The sequence below is a fragment of the Antennarius striatus genome, chromosome 23 (genome assembly GCF_040054535.1).
Source record: "Antennarius striatus isolate MH-2024 chromosome 23, ASM4005453v1, whole genome shotgun sequence".
In the NCBI taxonomy this organism is placed as follows: Eukaryota; Metazoa; Chordata; class Actinopteri; order Lophiiformes; family Antennariidae; genus Antennarius; species Antennarius striatus.
This window is the reverse complement of record NC_090798.1, coordinates 3,117,240-3,135,000: the sequence shown is the minus strand read 5'-3', so window position 1 is coordinate 3,135,000 and position 17,761 is coordinate 3,117,240. Positions and strand designations below refer to the sequence as shown.

Genomic DNA, 17,761 nt, shown 5'->3' with positions numbered 1-17,761 from the left:
TCCTGCAATCAGAGCATAAAAGTATGTCAAAAGTAGTCCCTATTTCTTGTTTCTTGTTTTCCATTTGAGGTTCTTTTCCTTTGTTTTACAAAAAGACAAACCAGAGCCCGCATCTCATTAAAGTGATTGGATTATTTTTAATGGGAATGTAAAGCCTCTAACCCTTGTCTCCTTTTTAATCAAGCCACTAAGGAGATAAGGGCTTTGGTTAAAATCAATTGTTGGAATGCCAAAGACAGCAGCATCATGGTTTATACTTCCTGACAATCTTTCTGAAGATAATGCTATGGAAATACGAAGCAGCAGTCAAACCAAACATGCAAATACAGCAGAGAGATTATTTCCCAAATGTCATCTAAAAAAGCAAAAATGGCAAATGTTCCCAGCTGTCCCTCTGCTCCTTCTTGTCCCTATTTTCTCTGTACTTCTGAGGCAAAAAAAAGAACCACACTCATTTCTTTTTAATCATTTTTAAGTCAGAATTCACTTTTCTCCCCTTTGTAGCAGAAAAAACAATTACGACTCCCTGTGGGTACCTAATTATGGGCTTAAAAAACAGCTCTACTCCCGTTCTCAACGTTTCCAGTTTGGTCTTGATCTATAACGAAGCAACGCGGAGCTGACCTGCGAGCTTGTCTCTGCCCCTTTCCTCTACCAGGAGGGAAATCCTCCAGCACAAATTGACTAGACTGCCAATAACCTGTCAATAATCAGTCATTTCCCATCAATAGCTTTACAGCATAACACAATAAAGCTACTCATTAAGGTTTCTCAGCTAATTCTGGAATTGGTTTAACCATAAGTGACTGGGAAGAAAGGAGAAGAAGAAGAAGGTGGTTTTATAAAGGAAGTGTGAGAATAGACCAGAGGTAATAGAGGGCAAGAGACAGAGTCAGACAGAGAGACAGATAGAGCGAGTGTGTGGGTGTGTGTGTGTGTGTTTGTGTGTGTGTGTGAGTCTGCAGGGAACAACATGTTTCTGCTCATTAGAGGCACAATGATAATAAACACACAGCCGCATGCACGCTCGCTGTAATTTGACTTGGCACTGATCTGACACGAAAGCAGTCCAATGACGGAGCGTGGGTAGTGGACACACACACACGCACGCGCGGGCACACACACACACACACACACACACACACGCACACACACAGAGTCAGGACAGCTCATGTAGGACAACAGGGTGTTTGTGTTCGTTTGTGTCACACTGATATTTCCGGCTCCCATTAACCTGCCCATCAATCTGAGTGTGTGTGAGCATGTGTGTGTGTGTGTGTGTGTGTTTTACATGGGGGTGTTTGTGTGTGTCTTAATTTCATGACCTAAATCATCAATGAAGCAGCAGTCCTTTAAAGCGTGTGTGTGTGTGCACGCTTGCGTGTGTGTGTGTGTGTGTGTGTGTGTTGTCATTGCCTATCAGACAGGTTTTTCCAGTTCTATTTATAACCTCGGGGAAGTGGGCTTGTTCTAACATGAACACACAGACAGATCCTTCCTCTCAGGTGTGTGTGTGTGTGTGTGTGTCATCTCGGGGGGGAAGAGCTTATTTGCATGTTCCACCCTATCACCTTATCTGTGTGTGTGTGTGCGTGTGTGTGTGCGTGTGTGTATGTGAGGGAAAGAAACACACACACACACACATGCGCGCACGCACACACACGAGGTATGCCCTACTGCACACCTGGAGAGGTGTGGCTAGCAAGCAAGGAAAGTTTAACTTGGAGGAACTAGGATTGTACTGTTTGAGAAGCGGAGCTGCCACTAAGGTGGAGTGTGTGAGGTTAGCGTTACACTGAGAAATAATTTAGAAATAGATTCAACAAAAGGTGGGAGATTTATATTTTTGAAGGAGAAAAAAAATGGGTAAAGCCTAATTCCAATAGCTGAAGTTCTGTTGGAGACTTTGTGCTTTGCTGCACTCGGCTAGAGCCCACGGTGAGGTCGGTCATGCCGGCGTTGTGTTATCCCAGCCGGTGTTGCATCGCACCGCTGCTGTTCCACTCTGAGGTCGAGGGGCATGGGGAGGACGACCAGTTCAGCCATGACGACCAACTGCAGTCCAGTCACATGGAGAAAATCCACGGGGCTCACCTGGCGGGAGAGGTCAGTGTGTGTCAGGTGGGGATGAGGGTGATGATGTCATAAAGGTGGGGGGATGCTTAAAAGGCTTTAAAGGTTCTGATTCTGGTTTTACTCTTTTGGCAAACAGAAGAACCCCCTGCTGAAAGAGTGTTGTAGTCTTAGGTTGAGTCCCAACGGTAACTAATTCTGTATTCACACACCCGTTGTGATGTCACCATTTATAATGCATCTGGAGGAGCATAAAGTTTTGTGGGAAGAAAAATCAATTTTCCAATAAATAATAAAGGTCGTGCTTGAAGAGACCACAGTTTTGGTGGTTCTATTATTACGACTAAAATATGAATAAATATAACAATCTTTAAAAAACATTCTTTTTTTTCTTTTTTTTTTGTTCTGTGGAAGAAAAAATTGTCCAAACAAATATGGCATTTTGACCTATTTTGATGTTTTTACTGGATCAGCATTTGCATTCGAGTCATCCATCACTTTGCATGTGTCTTTGCTTAGCGTGAACGCGGAATAACAATTAGTCAAGTAGGGTGGAGGTACAGGCTGTAGCTCATGAGCGCTACAAAAAAATAAAAGATTCATCAAATAAAATAATAAATCGTCGTTTGATCTGAAATTTTTTTTTTTTTTTTTTTAAATCAGTTTGATTGCAAAGAGCAAGATTTGAGAATTTTTTTTTCTATTTCCATTCAGATTAAGAAAAGTGAAATTCAATAGAAAACAGCTTTTCATTTTCTGAAAACAAACTGGGGATTTCAAAAGGAGTGCAGGTGATATTTCATCAGCAGCTGATACACCTTGGATATTAACAGCATAGAATAAGTTAACCCTACAGTACCTGTCACAGGATGATACATTTATTGTATGTTTTTTTTTTGCATTGTAAAAAAAAATATCCTGTGTTTGGAAGGAAGGCGTTAAAGAAAAAACAGGCTGACTTGGTTCGTGTCCACATGTTGGTCTCCAGGTCCCTCAGATCAGCTTTATAGAGGGTTTACAGTGTGATCGCTGAAGGACATCACCATGTAGGTGTGCATCGGTGGGATACGGGCTTCAATGTTTGTGTATACACTCGGTTGGGTTGTGAAATGTGGCCAAGTGGATTAAGAGAAAGACTTGAATCAGATATGTGTGTGGGCGCACATCAGAGCTCTGCTTCGATTGTGTGTGTTTTTTTTCTGTGTGCATTTTGCAGATGAGTAAGTAATGTGTGTGTATCCACTTGTGTGTGTGTGTGTGTGTGTGCGCGCGTTAGTGTGGTTTACTGATTGTTTTGATGCAATTAGTCTTGCTCTAATGAATTCACTGATCTGTCTGACAACATCTCAGCTGGAGATGAGAGAAGAGGAAAACACCACCGAGGGTGTGGAATCAGTTTGACTGTGAGCTCATGCAGAACCTCACCGCCATCCATATACACTCTACGCAATGTTTATGCAGACATATGTACTGCACACGTGAGCCTGTCACTCTGCAGAGTGCAATGAGCAAAGTAGAGGGAAGCCAGCTATTATATATTAAGTCTTCTTTATTGAGGCAAACTTGAGTTAGAACACATTATTCTGTTTGCCTACAGGCGATGTTGCAGGAAGGTCACAGTGATGTAAATAGTTTTACATGTGCATGATATTGCGAGTATTGTGGTTTACTCTGAATCGCCAGCAATACTGGGCTGTAGTTGAACTTTGTGCTCAGATTGTGAAAGTTTTATGATCTGTAAAATAAGCTGATGACAGTTATGAGTAAAAATGTCAGAGAGACGATGTACTTGTTAACACTCCCACTGCAAAAAGTCACCATATCTATGGATGTGCAGATATTTAAGCGCTTTGTGTAACACACACAAACTGAATTTCCACTGTTCTTGCCAGTATGCCTTTTAGCGGTTCTGCATAGTCTGCATAAGACCACATTACACATGAAATTTATGCGAGGTGATATCATATAAATCGTACACCAGGATACTAGATGTCAGTTAACCCTTTCAAAACTAACATCACAGAATAAATAATTAGTGGTGCAGGCTGCTGTTTGCAAGTAATCCTGTTGTTGTGTTAAAGACCCTGCAGAAGCTTTCGACAAATGACAGGGAAGAAGTCAGGATCTGAATGATAAGACGAATTTTTGATTATTTTTTTTTTCCTCACGTTTTTACATTCCAGGATGTAGCTTTAAACTACCTCATTAAATTTAATTAAAATGTGACGGATGGTTGGGGCACTTCTATAAACATTGATTATTGAAGTGGCTCCAAATCTTTTTCTTTTATTTTAAGAAGGCCCTGAGGGTAACCATTCTCATGGAGTACATGCTTTGTTGGAAGTTATATAATTGTTTAATATCATTATTATTCATTGATACTCTATTGAGTGCCCTTCAGTTTAACAATTTTAAGATTAGAGACACAAAACTAAAACTGGCAGTGTGTATCACAACAGGTCTACCATTAGTGACACTTTTTAAAAAAAGTTATAATGAAGTCTTCACTAAAATAACTTTCTAAACATGCTGTGGAGTTGAATTGTATTGAATTATTGCATGAGACTAGCAAAGGAGGTCAACGTACTTTGAAAATATAATAGTGAAAAAGAAGTCCTCTTTCCATTCCTTATGAAAGTATTTGTTTTCTTCAATCGCATGACTCTTACTTTGTCATGCGATTAACCTGTCAGTCTGAATTTGTCCTTCATTAGATGTAATTTACGACCACACTTATTAAAGCATAATTAAAATTTCAAATAGAATATTTCTTTGGGTCCATCTATTTGACTTAAAGTGCAGTAAACAAGCGTTTCCCACTGGAGATCAGTGGAAGACATCTTAAAACGCATTCACCGATTCCACACTGAGATTACAACACCCTGCGTTGGGCCCTACCTGCAGTGCGTCCTTCAGCTATATCAGTCGTTGCTATGTGATTAGCCACTTGTGTCAAACAAAAAAGCTCTGATTAGCTTCTTGACTGACGGCTCGTGTTGGCGTTGCTGTGACAACCAGGGGATAAGCCCAACTGGTAAGGCCTTGCCATTATCTCAGACGTTTTTTGGTGATTCATTCAACGAAGACCTTTACACTTCCTTGTTTGTGTGTTTTTCTTTTTTTTGTTTCACCTCAAGCGATGCCTGTTCCTTCTTTATATCATCTGCTTCTTGTTAGATCCGCTCTCTGTTTGCAGTAATTCCTGCATTATTCCTTTTGTTGTGCTGTTCTTTCTGCATCTCTGCTGCTGTCACAGCTCTATTTCTTTTTCCCCATCTCCTCACGCTTACCAACAGGCTATCTATCATTGTTTCCACCAACAATCCTTCCCTTCCTCCTCTTCTTCCTCCTCCTCCTCCTCACTTTCTTTTCTCCCTCCTTCCTCAGAAGAATGTGAGCATGAGATTTGCTTTCCCTCAGGATATAAAAGCACATTTATTCTAAGAAGAAAAACATGATAAATAAAAATAAGACACTGGGCGTGTCATTAAAAGGCAAGATGTCTTGGAAACAGGAATCAGAAAGTGATGGAGCGTTTAAATTGATTTATCTCTTCTTTGGAGGGTTTGCAGTAGTGATTAGTTCAATGACAGATGAACAAGGAAACACAAACACTATAAAAATGAAGCAGAAAGGAAAAGCAGAACAACAGATGACTTGTAAAATAAGTTGTGACAGTGAAATGCAATATTCTTACATTTAAGATGTCAATTTCCTTCACTTCCCCCTAATGGATATATAAATATTCTAGAAGCTAGAAGATTGGATGAAAAACTAATAGGCGAGAAATTATTTTATCTAATAACTGGCAGCAGGGTTGTATGTTGTAATTTTATCCTGTGCTGCAACTGATTACAAAAATATGGAACATGCTTTTGCATCACTGTAATATTATGTGATTTATTTTTGTTTGTTTGTCTGTAGTTACATACAGTAGATATCCATAGCACATGTTTTAAGTAAATACACAATTTACTGTCTATCCTATTTTTCGCTAGCTTGAGAAAAAGAAGAGGAAAATGTCCATTGTGGTTGTTTTATTTAATCTTGTGGGAGTAATATTAATAATATTAAAACCAAATCCATGACTCAAGCGACAGTCAATGCTACTAGTCAGCTTGTCACTTCATGCGTCTTCCATCCAACTACTGTAGATTCTCTTGCCACGTTACATTTTTCACATGCCGTCACCTGTTTTGCTGCCAGCTTGTGGTTTGTAAGAACTGATTGAACTTCCAGGTTATGAACTTATCTTAACATGCTGCCAAGTTATTACGGCTCTGTGCCATACCTATGATGGATTAGGCTAAAACAGTCCTTTTGTAAAGGCTTGTCTTGTGTTTTTGTTCATGTGCAGTTCAGCATTTTGTTATTTGTTTGGGAAGAATTCAATTTAGTTAATATTACGCCAAAAAGTTCTACTCATTTTTCTACATAGACTGAACAGTCTTTATTCAATAATTCTAAGACATTTGTAGAGATGAAGAAAACGTTTTTTTCTCTTAAAATCTTTAAAAAGGTCAAGACACACGTTATTCTGACAAGAGAAACATAAGGAGTTATTTCTTCATTCAGTGACAAATCTGATAGTCATCCATTCATCCATAAATTTGGAGTTGTGAGGCAATTCAAAGTGAGATTATATAAGGTAATCCCTTCAGCAATTTTACCCATGTCGGAGAGCCATTTTTATAGTTCAATATCTACAGACATAAGAGCCATGAACTTCAGTGTGAGTGTTAACACGGTGTATGCACAGAAATATGAAGCAATGAAATGTCTTAAGGCAGTGGAAAAGTCCCAGGCATGCCAATGGAATCAGACCTAATAAAACCAGGAATGTTTCCACAGCGGGTGATAAATGCACACGTATGGAGACAGACATCAAATATGAGATTTGACTTTTAAGATTGTATCACGTGTGTGTGTGTGTGTGTGTTAGTGTCTATGTTCCCACTCCAGCATTCATCACTTGGTCCGAGTATCCTCTTGTTCAAGAAATGAGGATCTCCATGACGACCTCCAAAGCCCTATCTCAGATTGATTACCCATGGCGTGTTCTGTCCTCTCAGGGCATGTACTCATAAATAGAGATAGAAAGAACAGTTGCACGATAACAGGAGTACAGAAGAGAGATAGTCTAATAGCTTTCGCCACAATAGTGTCAGCTGGGAGTTTCTCCTCTGCAAACCCGTGGTATCAAATCCAATCATCACCTTCAAACCACGTTCATAGTTTCTGTGCAGACATGGGTCACTAAACCACCTACCTGCTGCATGACCTTGACCCTGTTGCTGCTATAATCGCACACCAGGATATTCCTTTGAGTGTTTTTTGCTGTCTGAACTTGAGATTAGCTCAACCAACAAACACAGTTTTCTCATTTTCTTATTTTAACATTTAACAGCGTGTGCTATTTCGGCGGGACATTAGGGAAAAATTAATCCGGAAGTCTCTTGACTCTAACCAAAGTTCATCTTGAATTAGTTACACGCATTTCAGCAAATCAGTTCAAGGAAATGCACGAAAATAGTATTATGATCCTTTAAACTTAGTCCTGTGGTTGTGGATCTTGACAGAATCCGTCCACAACTCTCTGCTTGCCTGAGTGGCTTTCTCTGATGCGTGTCTCTCCAAAAAAAACCTGCTGCAACTGAAGGTCCTCTATTTATGTGTGAACTCCTAGAGGAGTAGCTGTCAGTTTAGCCTTTCAGACAATCTAGATGCACTAACATTTGTTTTGTTTTTTTGCTTCCCGTTTCATCTTTTTTTCTCTCTTTGTTTCTCCGCAGAAAAGTGTCAAGGAAGGAATCCTCTTGAAGCAGACCAGTTCCTTTCAGAGATGGAAGAGAAGATACTTCAAACTCAGAGGGAGGACCCTTTATTACGCCAAAGACTGCAAGGTATATGAATGTAAACTGCTTTGAATTAAAGATAAACCTGACCTAGCGCAAGTTTCCTATGAAAGTTGTTCACCCATTCAATGCAGCTTTGAGCAATGTATTTGGGGTAATTATGCGTGAACATGAACAGGAAGCTGACATATAGGAAATCAACTCTAATAGGAGAGTTTTGCAACACAACATTCCAACTCGTGACTGGCACCAGGCTGGCGTTATTGGAACATGCCTCCAACATGCCCAATGGCTAGAGAATATCAGTGACCACCAACATACTGTGACAATGATGGGCGTTAACAGCGTTAACGACACTGCCCCAAAACAAAAAAGTCTTAGTTATTCCAGCTGGATTCTTTCCAGCAGATATCAGTGACACCAGAGAGTCCTGACACGCTTCTCAAATAGATGTAATCAAAGACATTGTTTGTCAAAGATGAACAATGCAGGGAGGAAAGCAGCCAATTATCATATTATCTCAAAAATGACAGGAACGGAGAAGCTGCTGATCATTAGTAACAGTAGTAAGTCATCACTTTCACTAAGTTTGAACAACATTCAAGTCTTGTCATTGCAGGTTTAGAACAAAAAGGTTTCCAGCCTACAAGGTCACAGATGCCAATTTTTAAAAATGTGATTATACAAGGAAAGTGTGTTTATATATTTATTATTGTCTGTTTTGCCATCAGTCTCTGATCTTTGATGAAGTGGATCTCTCAGACGCCAGCGTGGCTGAGACCAGTACAAAGAACATCAACAACAGCTTCACGGTAACGTATGAGAGACTGGCCTCAGGCTGTCCCAAAAGTAGAACGTTTCAAAAAATGTCAAGGCAAGAACTCTTATGGCCTCTTTGCCTGTATATATTATTTTACATCTCTCTCTATCACTTTATCTACACCTATGTCTCTCTGCATCATCTCTTACTCTCTTCCTATTTTTGTATTTCCTTATCTAGCTGGATGTTATCACTCTGTCTCTGTCTTTAACTATCGCTGTCGATCTCACTATCTTTCTATCTCCATCTCTCAATCTGTATCCTTGGCTCTTCCTGTCTCTCTCACTCCTTCTGTTTGTATTTCTATCTTTCTCCCAATCTTTATCTGTCTCCGACTATTCACCATCTGGATATTAACCTTGTCATGTTATGTTAGGATGCTACCGTTAGCCTTTAGCTCAGTGCTGCAGAATTTTCAGAATGACTATCGTTGTATAAATTGATAAAATCTGAAATTATTGAATGACTTCTAATATAATTCTTTCATTTTCTCAATCTTTCTCAGGTGATCACTCCGTTTCGTAAACTAATGTTATGTGCTGAGAGCAGGAAGGAAATGGAGGACTGGATCAGTGCCCTCAAATCTGTACAGAAATGGGAAACTTACGAGGTTAGCCCCTACATTTTACAGTAATGTTTTGTTTGTTTTCTCACATTATAATTTTACAGTCTCAGATTGTTATATATATTTATCAGATCGATAACGCTTTGATAATAATGAGGTTATCAATTATCCTTCACAACACACTGCTTAATTCTTCCACTTATTAATTTCTTACTTTTTTTTTTTTTTTTTACTTTCTTCGAGCAAAATATTCCTCACTCCTCCCGCCGCTCCTCATCCTCTTATCTGCTTTTCGTTGGAACTCTTTGCCAGCAGATTGATGTCGTTCATAAAATCAGGCTCACTGCTATAATTGGCTATAAAGAGAGCCGAAGACTGTGAGCTGCATTCCATGCTGAGCTGAAGTTTTTTTGGCTTTATAATTTATGTCATTCCCTCCCCTTGTTATTCCCATTTCATGTGTTGCTCCTCATTATTTCTTCTTCTGCAAGTTTTTAACGGCGCAGATAAAACTGAGGAGCATCCTTATTTCAGTGCCAGCATTGTGTTATCTCTCGAATTCTGAACACTTTGGGGGGAAAAAAGGAAGGAATGATTTTTGTACAGGAAGTTTGGCACGATTGCTCTCTAGTTTTTCCAGCTTTTCAAGCTCAGGTTAAACTTATATTAGCCAGGCCAGACAGCCATAGTGTGAAAGTTGTCTCTATCTTTATGTGGCTCAATTCTTTACCAAAAGAACTCAGTATGTGCTACTGACGTCATTTTTGTTACTCGTGTTTCCCCTTGGCTGTGAAGCTTAGCATGAAATTTAAATCATCGCTCCACTCGGCATCTTAACCCCCGGGCTGCATATATCTGTGTTTCCACCTTAAATCGGACACTTTCTCATTGAACTTCGATGTCTCTAGCGATTCCTTACATATTTCTCCTTTCCATAGGCCAGCCAGTTCAACATGGAGCATTTCTCCGGGATGCACAACTGGTACGCCTGTTCGCACGCCAGACCGACGTTCTGCAACGTCTGCAGAGAGGCTCTGCCAGGCGTTACCTCCCATGGCCTGTCTTGTGAAGGTATGGATTAGATTAGATTAGATTAGATACACTTTAATGATCCCAAACTGGCAAATTCACATATATTGAAAAAACGCCAAAATACACACAGTAGAACACACATTTCTGTGGAGTTCAAACCCAGTAACCTCTAAATGGGACTTTTTGTCTTTACTTGACTCATAGCATTAAAAAAATATTTAGATCATGAGTCTATGAATAGTAATAACATTATAACTCCCTTTTGCACGGTTTGATCTGCAAATGTCAGTTGTATAAAATATATTCACCTCTGCTGTCGTATCAGTAATAATAATTATCTCAACATGGGGAATTTTTAGGATTTCTAGAGGTTTCGAATCTTCATCATCTGATACTTCCTGTAAAAAAGGAAAAGATAGAGATATCATGTTTTGTAAATTGTATAAATATTTTTCTACATTTATCTCAGATTTGTAGTAACACATTTCTACAGGCATTATTTATTGATTTGTCCTCTTCAGTTTGTAAGTTCAAGGCTCATAAACGCTGCGCCGTTCGCTCCACCAACAACTGCAAATGGACCACTCTGGCTTCCATAGGAAACGATATCATTGAGGATGAGGAAGGGGTGAGTTATCACACTCATCCATTTGAGTTTAAACAAAATCAATGTAGAGATCACAAGGGGAGCGTCATGATACGTAACCCCTGTTGAAAAAGGATGCATCCCTGCATGCATTGCTTCGATTTGTTGCGAGTTCATGCTGCTGGTGTCTCATGTCGGCTGTAATTTCCTTATTTCTCCCAGGTGTTCATGCCCCACCAGTGGCTTGAAGGCAACCTGCCAGTCAGCGCCAAGTGTGTGGTGTGTGACAAGAACTGTGGCAGCGTGCGACGGCTGCAGGACTGGCGCTGTCTCTGGTGCAAGGCCATCGTAAGTGGGATCGATTGTAGCATCCCTGCTTTCAAAACACTGTCCCGTCAAATAAGTGTTTTTATTTATGTAGGGAATAGCCGCCAACTGTAATTTCATTTTCAATTAAGAAATTATTTTTTTTGTGTAGGAGGGAAAGTCACGCCTGGCGTGAGCCAGATTTAAAATTAAACTTTCCAAATCTTTGGCTCCCGGCTTTCATTCTAAAAAGGTTTTGAGGATAATGCAGAAAAGGATTCTGTCCTGAAAATAAAAGAGTAAAATCTGTCATTCAGATTTCCATTCTTTTACTTAATGAACACTTCAAAATTATATTCTGTTTTTTTCCACCAATTTGTCAAAGCTGGGGGCATAAAAAGATAAGTTCTCCCTAACTTTTTATTGTTCCTGACTCCCTGCTGGAACCAAGATGTGAAAAGTACATTTCAGTCATCGGACGGCACTTAACCCGACAGCAAAGGTCCCCGAGCAGATGGGAAGGAGGGCAGGTTGAAATGAAAAATTAAATAGGACTGATTAATTTCTGCCAGCTGCGGGGTTGCCGACCCGATGATCTGACCACCTCGAGCAATATAATAATAAAAGAGAATCATTTCCTGTCCAAGGATGGTAACAATGCTGAGTGCAACCTGTAGAGCTCTGGGTGGAAGTAATCCTGTAGTCGATTTTCATACTTATAGAGAGTTAGTTTGCTTCATGTGCTGCAAAAAATGTGTCACGGTTCAGAATCACCAGAATTATCACAGTGTGCTTCAGACTATCTCAGCTCTGCTGATTATTTTGGTGTCTTTAAGCACTGTTTTGGTTGTCTCTTCACATTGTTAAAGGAAGTAAACGAATGTCGCAGTCCTTATCGGAGTCTCATGCTGTGTTGTTTTTTTTCCTTGAGGCTGAACATGCCCAACCTTTTCTGATAACAACAGTTCAAAGAGCTCCGGTGTTCAGCGAGATCACCGAAAGCCTGACTCTGCTGTGTTTTCTAAATCCACACCTGAGCTTCTTTGGGACTTCATGTTAGCGGTGTTACAAAGAGCAGAATTCATTTGTGAAGCCTGCAGTCTGTGCAGTAATCTTGTTGTGTAAGTAAAAGAAACAACCTTATCTACACAGCTGTAAAAAAATATCAGAGGCAATAAAAGATTCCACGCAGCAAAGTCCAGAGGACACGTCCTGGAAGAGACTGTCTGTAAAACACTTACAAGGATTTAAGTCGAGCTTCCATTTAGCAAAAGGATGAGTATCTTTTTAAATTGATCCTCAGTCCACGAACAAAGAAACACAAATGAATCATAGTGGTATTTGTAAAGGTTAAGGAACTGACATTTGGTGGGTTTCAGAGGGATGAAACGACCTTTCTCCCTCTGCAGAAATATAGAATTACCATGGAGACCGCTAACTGTGTGTGAATGTGTGGACACCTACAGGTCCACAACAGCTGTAAAGAACAAATGGGGAAGGTGTGCCCCCTGGGTCAGTGCAGGGTGTCAATCATTCCTCCCACTGCACTTAACAGCATCGACTCAGATGGTGAGACACCGCACACACACACACGCACACACACAATTCCAAATCCGTCATGATTCACAACGTTTATTCTCCTACATTTCGTTCAGGCTTCTGGAAGGCCACCTCCGCGTCATGCACCAGTCCTCTCCTGGTTCTGGTCAACTCCAAAAGCGGAGACAACCAGGGGGTGAAGTTCCTCCGCAAGTTTAAGCAGCTTCTCAACCCGGCTCAAGTCTTTGACCTGATGAACGGAGGACCAGAGCTCGGGTACTGACATTTGTTTTCTCTATTTTAAATATCGTATTTTCCGAATCAAGCACATTATTAAATTTGAACACTATAACACTATTTCCTATGGCTTCATATTTCTTCGCTCATCTCCATCCCTCAGCTTGCGCCTTTTCCAGAAGTTTGTGACGTTTCGTATCTTGGTGTGCGGGGGAGATGGCAGCGTGGGCTGGGTGCTCTCTGAGCTGGACAAACTCAACATCCATAAACAGGTGAGGAGGAGGAGGAGGATGAAGAGACAATGGTTTGGTGATGAAGAAAAATTACCTGTTTTCTAGTCATCCTTTTTTTATCAAGTTTTAATTTTCCAATTCACATCAGATTCCATTAATTTCATGGAGTGAATTGAATTTTTTGTTCCTATTGTTTTAAAGTTATTAATTTGTAGAATTTTTTAAAAAAGTTTTAGATGTTGTTCGTGATTTATTCTTTCGTTATTTTATTTTTTGATATTTTATTAGAATATGGGAGAATTTATGAGCCATTTAATTTACAAAATTTTGTCTCAATAAAGATTCATTCAGTGTCTCCTTGTTATACAATAATTCTCCTAGCTCTTGTCTACAACTTTTCTAAATCATTATTTACCACCAGAAAGTTGTGAATAATCAGGAAGCTGCTGATTTTTTATTTTTTTTCAAAATTTAAGTCAAAAAAGAAGTAAATCAGTAGATGTTAGCAGAGAGGAAATGATAATAGTGTAAAGAGAAAGTAATTACATGATGAAAATCAGCAGTCATAGGTCTCAACTAATTAATTAATGTCATGGAATTGATCTGCTAATTTGATTTTATAGTTTCTGATTTAAATTAATTTTTGTAGATAAGTGCATATCAAATCAGTTTTAAAGAATTTCAGGTCATGTCAGACTGAACAGATGAGCTAAAGGGTGCCAATCACTTTTAAATTACTCTAATCACTGTAGATCCGCATATTATTATATCACATCACGTTCATTGATCACCATATATTAATAAAATTATCTTTTGGGTTTTTGTTTTTTTTATTGCAGTAATTAAAAATTTACAACATGTTTGCCATAGAGGATGAGGTTTGTCATGAACTACGTTCATGAATTTTGTAATTGAATAATGACTATAATATTGATAACTGATCAAAACAAGGCTTCCTTTACTTTTGTCATACTTTTTCATAATTTTGCCGATAAACAGCATTAAAAGGATCCTGGAGAACAAGCACAGTTAAAAACGGGATAAACTTCTTAGCAGACGATGTGCCGATTTACCTTCCGGTTGTTTTGTCTTTGCAGTGCCAGCTCGGTGTGCTTCCTCTGGGTACGGGTAATGATCTGGCTCGTGTTCTGGGCTGGGGAGGCCTCTGCGATGATGATGCCCAGCTGCTGCAGATCCTGGAGAAGCTGGAGAGAGCCACCACCAAAATGTTGGATCGGTAAGACCCGAGGGAGAGAGGATGGCAGAGACAGACCTGGCAAAATTTTATGCTTTTAATCTGCAGCAAGGTTGTGATTTGTTTTCCTTGTAGTTTAGTTGAATTTCAGTTTTGAATAATTTGGTTTTGTGTATTTTTTCCATATGACGGAGATGAAAAGGTCCAGAAAAATTTTCTAAAATAAAATGCTTGAAGAAATACAAATATCTGACCTTGTCTATACCCAAAATCCACTTTGGGAATATATACTTCTGAAGAGCAGCAGACAAGTAAAGCAATAAAGATAATTAGATAGAAGCACTATGAGCCTTTTCTATTTATACTGTTGGGAAATATTCTTAAACGTCAATATTGGTGAATTGTAATCCTGCAGAGAATAACATAGAGCAGCATCAGGGCTGATTGTTTCCAGTCTACATCTGTTGCTGTTTTTTTAAAAAAAAATTTTAATATTCTGCCCTGTTCTGATTTGATCAGCTGATAATTAGTAGATAATTACTCTAATTTCCTGGTGCGACTTTGTAGGTGGAGCGTGATGACGTACGAGGTGCCCACCTCCATTAAACGCATACCGATCATGAAAGAAGACGACACCCTTGATTCTCCTCCGCAGGTAAATTAAATTATAAGGCCTTCTATTTGATGGACGGTGTACTAGAATTAGATCAACATTATTTGATCATTATTATTTTATAAATAATTATGATCAAATTTATTCCGGTACCTTCAAGTTTGAGTAAAAGATATCAAAATATCACTGAGTATAGATTAAAATTTGTAACATTTCTTAGTTCCCGATTTTAAAAGTGTAAATTGCAACATCATAACCACACCTGGAGAAGCATTTGTAGATTTTAAAAGTCAGTTAAACAAAAGATTTGTCATTCCTCTTTTATTAAATAGAAGAGTTTGAAGATGGTTGATAGAACAGGAAAGACTGGATTTTCTTATGACTTCAAATGTGAGGAGACGGAATGATCTCCTGATTATGAAACACGTGGCAGGCAGGAAAGGCGTCAGCATAAAGACGCCAGAAGCTGAATCGACATGCATTTCATTTTCAGTTTCAGGTGACGTAATTGTCAAAATCTGCCACCTCTATCAGGACAATGTTAGATTGTCTAAATATGAGTCTTCTGTCCCCCCCACGCCCCCCCTCAGGTTCACATCACTCAGTATGCAGACTCCGTGGCCTCCCACCTCGCCAAGATCCTGGACTCGGACAAACACAGTGATGTCATTTCCTCTGCCAAGTACGTGTGAAAACAAACAAAGAACAAAAAAGACAAAAAAGAAGGGAGGGAGAGGAAAAGTAGATAGAAACAGGGGAGGGGGGGGGCATGGGACGGCAGATGAGAATGAAGATGGCGGATGAAGATGATGAGAGAAAGCATGTGTGGTCGATGAATATCGATGTTGTTTGCTTTGTCTCCTCCCTCTGGGGACACACACACACACACACACACACACACACACAGAAAGGACACTAAGTGCTCTTGGCAGCTGTAAGTGAAAGAAACTGATGAATCAGTATTTCGGGGGTCATCTTCCGTGCAGTCGTACATTAGCAGTCGTCCTCTGGGGGGAGTTAAGCAGCCTTTAAAGAACACTTTTAAATTGCGGCTTCTGTGGGCGACCGGAGACCTGCGGAATATTCAAAAACGCCTCAGGAATCTTATGAAATGCTTATGTGAGAATATAACATGAGAGATGATAATTCAAGTAGTTGTTGGGAGTCAAGTCCCACCAGCAGCAAAGAAAGTAAAACTGCTGTCAGGCACAAAATATAGTTTTTAAATATAGTTGACACAGATTTGAGGATTGTGGCGGTCAAAATTTTGGAGCATGTTTGTTGGGAGGTGAATTTTAAAAGCATAATATTTCACTTTTCTCTTCACTTAAGTTTCAGCAGCTGCTGAAGAAAATCTTTTATCACCCCAACAAGCCTAAAGAAAAATAATGGAGGCGAACAGAACAGACAGATGATAGAATCACATGCAAGGAGGCCTGTAAGGACATCTGGGAGGAGTTTGAAATAAAATGGATCAAGTAATGCCAGAAGTGAAATGTAAAGGGCTTGTTGTTCAGACCGGCTGTTACCCATTCCGCATTTACAATCCAGGGCATTCAGACTGTTTTCTTCCCAGCCTCTCGCTGTTTTATTGACGTGAGGAAAATGTGAGAAATAAAAAGACAAAGATATAAAGATGGACTCCTGACGCTGCTAGATGAAGTCCCAGCTGGGATGCAGCCACTGGACCCATCTGAAGCAACTCTGCTTAAAGTATGTCCTTAAGAGCCAAACAGAAGGTCAGGATCGCTGGGGAAATTTCAAAATAAAACGCAGATCCTAAAATAGAAGTGATTTAACTACATAGCTCACTGATAAAGCGCAAGATTCGAGGAAAAGGAAGCAAATCTATAAAATCTGTGCAAGAAGTTAAATTATAAGGGTAAAGCTGCTCTGTGGATAGAAGTAACAAAAGCGTTAAGGTCTGTCAACAGAGCTTTAAGAATGAACAAACCCATTAACTCAGATGAATTAAACACTCACGAAATTAGAAGAGGAGTTTGTTCTATGGGTTTGACCTTCTAAATCTGCAGAAAGAAGGAACGTCCTCATCTCGTTTAACGTCGAAAACAATTATTAATTCTTCATGTGTGCAGAAGCAACACTGTGAGTGTACAGCCTAAACAACAAGGTTTTCCATCTCGCAGTCAAACTTTTCCAAGAATGCCTTACCGCCTGCAGCAACGGCACAATATTGATTCATCTTCTGTTCCCCTCCCACCCCCCCCACGTTAACACCAACCACTAACACAAATTAGTTTTAACACCGTGCTGTCAAACCATCTGTCATTTCCTGGTGTCTGCTTTAGTGATAAATGTCAGCGGAGGACGGGACTCCGGAGTGAGGAATGAGATTTTTTGTGTTTATTCTAGAGGATGGAGGGGGGGTGGGGTTTGCTAAAATGCAGGAGGTGTGAGATCAGACAGAAACCCCTCCCTTGTTGAGTCACGCAACGGCAAGGCAACACCTGTGTGAGTAAACAGTGAGTGTGTGGAGGCGGCGTAAACCGACAGGCATTGTGGGAACGGCGGTGACTCACCTGATCGTTTAGATTTTTTCAACCCCCCCACCCCCCTTTTCCCTCCCCACCCCCCACCCCCGTTAGGTTTCTGTGTGGGACGGTGAATGATTTCGTGGCGGAGGTGGGGAAGGCGTACAAGAGAGCCACGGAGAACAAGGAAGAAGCAGATGCCATGGCAAAGAAGG

The 17,761-nt window shown here is 39.9% G+C and overlaps 1 protein-coding gene across 2 annotated transcripts in view; it reads left to right on the top strand.

The window, feature by feature from the left end:
* Positions 1-17,761, top strand: part of si:dkey-172j4.3 (diacylglycerol kinase delta) — a 50,186-nt gene that overhangs the window by 24,037 nt on the left and 8,388 nt on the right. Inside the window, exons 1-14 of one of the 2 annotated variants that reach the window (XM_068307879.1) lie at positions 1,758-2,106; positions 7,866-7,976; positions 8,660-8,740; positions 9,254-9,358; positions 10,252-10,384; positions 10,867-10,973; positions 11,154-11,279; positions 12,704-12,806; positions 12,893-13,052; positions 13,177-13,285; positions 14,344-14,483; positions 15,009-15,096; positions 15,645-15,736; positions 17,661-17,760. In XM_068307879.1, the coding sequence (XP_068163980.1) occupies positions 1,951-2,106; positions 7,866-7,976; positions 8,660-8,740; positions 9,254-9,358; positions 10,252-10,384; positions 10,867-10,973; positions 11,154-11,279; positions 12,704-12,806; positions 12,893-13,052; positions 13,177-13,285; positions 14,344-14,483; positions 15,009-15,096; positions 15,645-15,736; positions 17,661-17,760 (1,611 nt within the window). In that variant the 5' untranslated portion in view covers positions 1,758-1,950. Of the gene's footprint in view, positions 1-1,757; positions 2,107-7,865; positions 7,977-8,659; positions 8,741-9,253; positions 9,359-10,251; positions 10,385-10,866; positions 10,974-11,153; positions 11,280-12,703; positions 12,807-12,892; positions 13,053-13,176; positions 13,286-14,343; positions 14,484-15,008; positions 15,097-15,644; positions 15,737-17,660; position 17,761 lie in introns of those variants that run through there. The other variant, XM_068307878.1, reaches the window with a different exon arrangement.